Source organism: Chrysochloris asiatica, unplaced genomic scaffold (genome assembly GCF_000296735.1).
Source record: "Chrysochloris asiatica unplaced genomic scaffold, ChrAsi1.0 scaffold00145, whole genome shotgun sequence".
Taxonomy (NCBI): domain Eukaryota; kingdom Metazoa; phylum Chordata; class Mammalia; order Afrosoricida; family Chrysochloridae; genus Chrysochloris; species Chrysochloris asiatica.
In genome coordinates, this window is record NW_006408663.1 from 2,690,462 (window position 1) to 2,695,906 (window position 5,445).

General features: G+C 39.6%; 1 protein-coding gene across 1 annotated transcript in view; it reads left to right on the top strand.

Moving 5' to 3' along the window:
• ATG10 (autophagy related 10) overlaps positions 1 to 5,445 on the top strand; it is a 491,399-nt gene that overhangs the window by 365,376 nt on the left and 120,578 nt on the right. Inside the window, 1 exon segment of the mRNA XM_006870608.1 lies at positions 3,248 to 3,345. Coding sequence (XP_006870670.1) covers positions 3,248 to 3,345 — 98 coding nt within the window.

Genomic DNA, 5,445 nt, shown 5'->3' on the forward strand with positions numbered 1-5,445 from the left:
GATTTGCCTAATGCAATATGTCGCTGGATTTCTTGACTGCTGCTTCCATGAGTGTTGATAGTTGATCCAAGAAGAATGAAGTCCTTGACAACTTCAGTTTTACTCTGTTGATGAGAAAGAATATAGTGCTCTTCATAAACACATTATTTGGGTGTCTTGCTGTGGCATTGTGAGATAAAGCACTGGAATGCAAAGTCTGTGTGAACCACAAGGTCAGCAGTGCAAACTCATCAGCTGCTCTTTAGAAACCCTATACAAGGTTGTTATGAATTGGAACTGACTCGACGGCACTTAGCAACAACAAAAACACTGAATATATGGGAATATTTGAAACTGTTTAGAAAGGAAAGAGGAACAACTGTTCACAAGGTTTTTATTAGACTACTAACTACAAGGCCAGCAGTTCAAGCCCACCAAAATGGAAAAAGATGCGCCTTTCTGCTCTTGTAAAGATTTATAGCCTTCGGAACCCTAGGTAGGTCACTGTGAGTCAGAATCAACTTGACAATACATAACAGCAACAACAGTAGACCTTTTATTAATCTCTTCATGTTAACCTCTTATTCCCCCACCCTTCTTTCTCCACTTCCATCACTGACATTGGGTGTTACTGTCTCCCTCATCTGAGCTGTCATAGAACTGTGATTTTGCTCTATCAGTTAGCAAACCCCTGCTTTTCAAATGGGATACCTGGGTCCAATTCCTGACCAATGCACCTCAAACACAGCTGCCATTCATCTGCCATTAGATACTGGTGTAGTACTACAATGCTGGACAGGTTTCAGCAGAGTTTCTAGACTAAGACAGACTAAGGGAAAAGGCCTGGTTGTCTAAATCTGAAAATCAGCCAATGAATTACAATGGTCCCAACTCTGTTTATTGGAGGACCACAAGTCAGGAGCCAACTCAACACTAGCTATTAACAACAACAAAGGTTGTTGATATACTTATCATAATTTACCAAGTGGGTAGTAAGCTTCTAACTAGGAGAAATTGTGTGATTCTGTTCTTTTTATTCCCATGGTGCCCAACGGGGTGGTGGTGGTTATGTGCTGTGCAGTTGGTTCCAAATCATAGTGACCCTGTACAAGGGCTTCTGAGGCTGTACATCTTGACAGGAACAGAAATCATCATCTTCCTCCTACAGAGCAGCTGGTGGTTTCACACTTCTGACCTTGTGATTAACAGTACAACTTGCAATCCACTGTGCTTCCAGGACTCACATACTCAATAAATGAGAAAGTGAAAGAAACATGAGTGGTTGATTTTAAGGACTAGAGAAAGTAGTAACATTTCAGAGTTATCCATCGAGCACCCTTGTGAACATGGGAGTCTTCCTACCTGGTCCTCTAACTCTGCTTGTATCTAACCGTTTGCTCTAAAACACATTTGAGTTTTATTTATTTTTTTAAATCCCTAGTGGCAATGAATGAGCAGATAACTCAGCTGCTAGATGGATGTAAAATAGAGAAGTGCCAGTGTTTGAATTTTTCCCAGAAAGTAAACAGTAAATAATTCACATTGTTGTTGTTGTAAAGTGCCATCAAGTCAGTTCCAACTCAGCAACCCTGTGTAGGGTTTCGGAGGAGCAGTTGGTGAGCTTGAATCACCAAACTTGTGGTTCAAATCGACCTTGCAGTTCAGTGCATTAACCCACAGCACCATACCAGAATTCCAGAATATGTACTTTTTGTTGTTGTTAAGAGCCTTGGAGTCAGTTCCAACTCATAGCAACCCTATATAGAGTTTCCAAGGAGCAGCTGGTGGGTTTGAACCACTGACTTCATGGTCAGCAGTCCAGCGCCTATCCTACAGTGCCACACAATGAGTCCCATATATGTACTGTTGTTGTTGTTAGGTGCCATCGAGTTGGAACTGACTCATAGTGACCATATGCACAAAAGAATGAAACACTGTCCGGTCCTGGGCCAACTTCACAACTATTGCCATACTTGAGCAATAGTGATGCTGCCATTTTGCCAATCCATGCTGGCATCTTCCTCTTTTTCTCTAACCCTCCATCTTACCAAACATGATATCCTTCTCTAGTGACTGGTCCCTCCTGACAATATGTTGGAAGTATGAGAGATGCAGTTTGGCCATTCTGGCCTACAAGGAGCACTCTAGCTGCACTTCTTCCAACACAGACCTGTTGGTTTTTTGGTAGCCCATGGCACTTTCAATATTCTCCTCCAAACCATAACTCAAAAGCATCACTTCTTCTATGGTCTTCCTTATTTACTGTCTAGCTTTCACATGCATATGAAGTTACTGAAAATACCACAGCTGGGTCAGGCACACCTTAGTCCTCAATCTGACATCTTTACTCTTCAACACTTTAAAAAGTTCTTGTGCAGCAGATTTGCCTAATGCAATATGTCATTTGATTTTTTGATTGCTGCTTCCATGAGTGTTGATGGTTAATCCCAGAAGAATAAAGTCCTTGACAACCTCAGTCTTTTCTCCATTGATAAGAATGTTGTTTATTGGTCCAGTGGTGAGGGTTTTTGTTTTTTTGACATTGAGATGCAATACATACCAAAGGCTGTGCTCTTTGATCTTCATCAGTAAGTATTTTAAGTCCTCTTCACTTTCAGCAATCAAGGTTGTATCATCTGCATATCACAGGTTGTTAATGAGTCTTCCTCCAATCTTCATATAATCTAGCTTCTCGGACTATTTGCTCAGTGTATAGGTTGTGTGGCAAAAGAATGCAACCCTGTCACACATCTTTCTTAATTTTAAACCATTCAGTGTTCCCACGTTCTTTTCGAACAACTGCCTCTTGGTCCAGGTACAGATTTCTCATGGGCACAACAATTAAGTGCTCTGGACTTCTCATACTTCTCAACGTTGTCCATAGCTTGTCATAATCCACACGATCGAAAGCCTTTGCATAGCAAATAAAGCACAGGTAAACACCAGCAGGGTCTCGCACAGTGGACAGGTTTCAGGTGAGTTTCCAGACTAAGACAGACTAGGAAGAAGGAGAGACAAACTACTTCTGAATGTTTAGTCACTGAAAACTTTATGAATAGCAGAGAAACACTGTCACCACCACTGGTCTGTGAGTTTGTTGTACTGTGTTGGTTTGTGAATTACTGTGATTCTGGAAGCTGTGCCATGGATATTTTAATATATGGACTAGTAAAGATTTTTTAAAATAACAATATTCTTCCAATATTTCTAGATACATGCTAAGCACCATGTTTCAATGGGATTACTCACTAAACGTACATTTTCACAGATGGAAGACCTTTAACTCTGGAGGACATATGGGAAAGAGTCCATGAGTGCTACAAGACACGGCTTCTACAGGGACCATGGGAAACCATTACCCAACAGGTTAGAAATGATCTTCATTTTACTATATGCCGTTCTTTTCTTCTGTTCATCTTTTCATTTAGTTCTCTTTAATACCATTTCCTCAAAACCACCTTCTCAGACTCTGGCTTGGTTGAATCCACTTTTTATAAGCTTTCATACCAAAACTGACTCATGACAACCCCATGTTTTAAAGTAGACCTTCTCCATAGAGTTTTCTTGATGCAATTTTAATGGAAACAAATCACCAAAGCCTGCATGCAGGTTCATCTCTCTCTTGGGGAGCAGTTTGTGGGTTTGAACTGCCAACCTTGTGACTAGCAGTCTAATGATTAGCCCACAGTGCTATCAGAGCCGTTAAATCTATCGTTGTTGTTAGGTGCCATTGAGTCAATTCTGACTCATAGCAAGCTCTGCAGAATAGCATGAAACACTGAACAGTCTAGTGTCTTCACTATTTTTATGTTTGAACCACTGCTGCTGCCACTATGTCAGTCCATCTTGTTGGGGGTCTTCCTCTTTTTTGTTAACACATCCTTCAACCAAGCATAATGTCCTTCTTCAAAAACTGGTCCCTCCTGACAAGATATTGAAAGAACGAGAATTGATAATAATGTTGTTATTAGTCCAGTGCCATCCCCACCTCTAAGGAGCAATCTGGTTGTACTTCTTCCAAGATAGATTTGTTTGTTCTTCTGGTAGTCCGTGGTGCTTTCAGTATTCTTCTCTAAGACCATAATTCAAATGCATTGGTTCTTCTGTGGTCTTCTGTTTTCATTGTCCAACTTTCACATGCATACCAGGCAATTGAAAATACCATGGCTTGGATCAGGCTCACCTTAGCCTTCAAAGTGACATCTTTGTTTTTTAACACTTTCAAGAGGTGTTTTGCAAAAGATTTGCCTAATGCAGTCCATCATTTGATTTCTTGACTGCTGCTTCCATGATCGAAGCAAAATAAGGTCTTTGACAACTTCAGTCTTTTCTCTATTTATTATGAAGTTATTTGTTGGTCTAGTTGTGAGGATTTTCATTTTCTTTACATTGAGGTAAAGTCCATAATGAAGGCTATATGTACTCTTTGATCTTCAGCAGTAAGTATTTCAAGTCCTTTTTGCTCCCAGCAAGCAAGATTTGTCACCTACGTATCACACATTATTAATGAGTTTTCCTCTAATCCTGATGCCATATTCTTCTTCATATAATTCATCTTTTCTGATTATTTGCGCATCATACAGATTTAATAAGTATGGTGAAAGTATCCACCTCTGACACACACCTTTCCTGATTATAAATCATTCTGTATCCCCTTGTTTAGTTTGAAAAACTGCCTCTTGGTCTATGCATAGGTTTCTCATGAACATAATTAAGTATTCTGAAATACCATTTTTTGCAGTGTTATCCACAGAGTGTTATGATACCCACAGTGTAATACCTTTGCATAGTTAATAAAGAACAAGTAAACATCTTTCTGTTATTCTCTGCTTTCAGCCATGATCCATCTGTTGTCAGCAATGATATCCCTCGTTCTTCATCCTCTTCTGAATCTGGCATGAATTTCTGGTAGCTGTCTGTCAATGTACTATTGTAACAATTTTTAAACTATCTTCAACATACTTGCATGTTACATTAATGATATTGTTTGATGATTTCCATATTCTATTGGGTCATCTGTATTTGGAATTGACAAAAATATGGATCTCTTCTAATCAGTTGGCCATGTAACTGCCTTCCAAATTTCTTGGCATAGTTCAATGAGCACATCTAGAACTGCATCTTTTTGTTGAAGCATTTCAAGTGGTATTCCATCAATTCTTGGAGTCTTTGTTTCCCTATTGCCTTCAGTGCAGTTTGGACTTCTTCCTTCAATGCCATTCATTCTTGATCCCCTGCTACCTCTAGAAATGGGTTTCTTGTTGTTGTTAGGTGCCATTGAGTCGGTACAGACCCATAGCGACCCTATGCACAGCAGAACGAAATACTGACTAATCCTGGGATTCTTTTTGATGCAGTGACTGTGTATTCCTTCCATCTTCTTTTTTTTAAATGTTTTATTGTGAATTATGTGATAGTTTACATGGGAGAACATTAGTTCTACATTCATCCTATCGTATATCATTT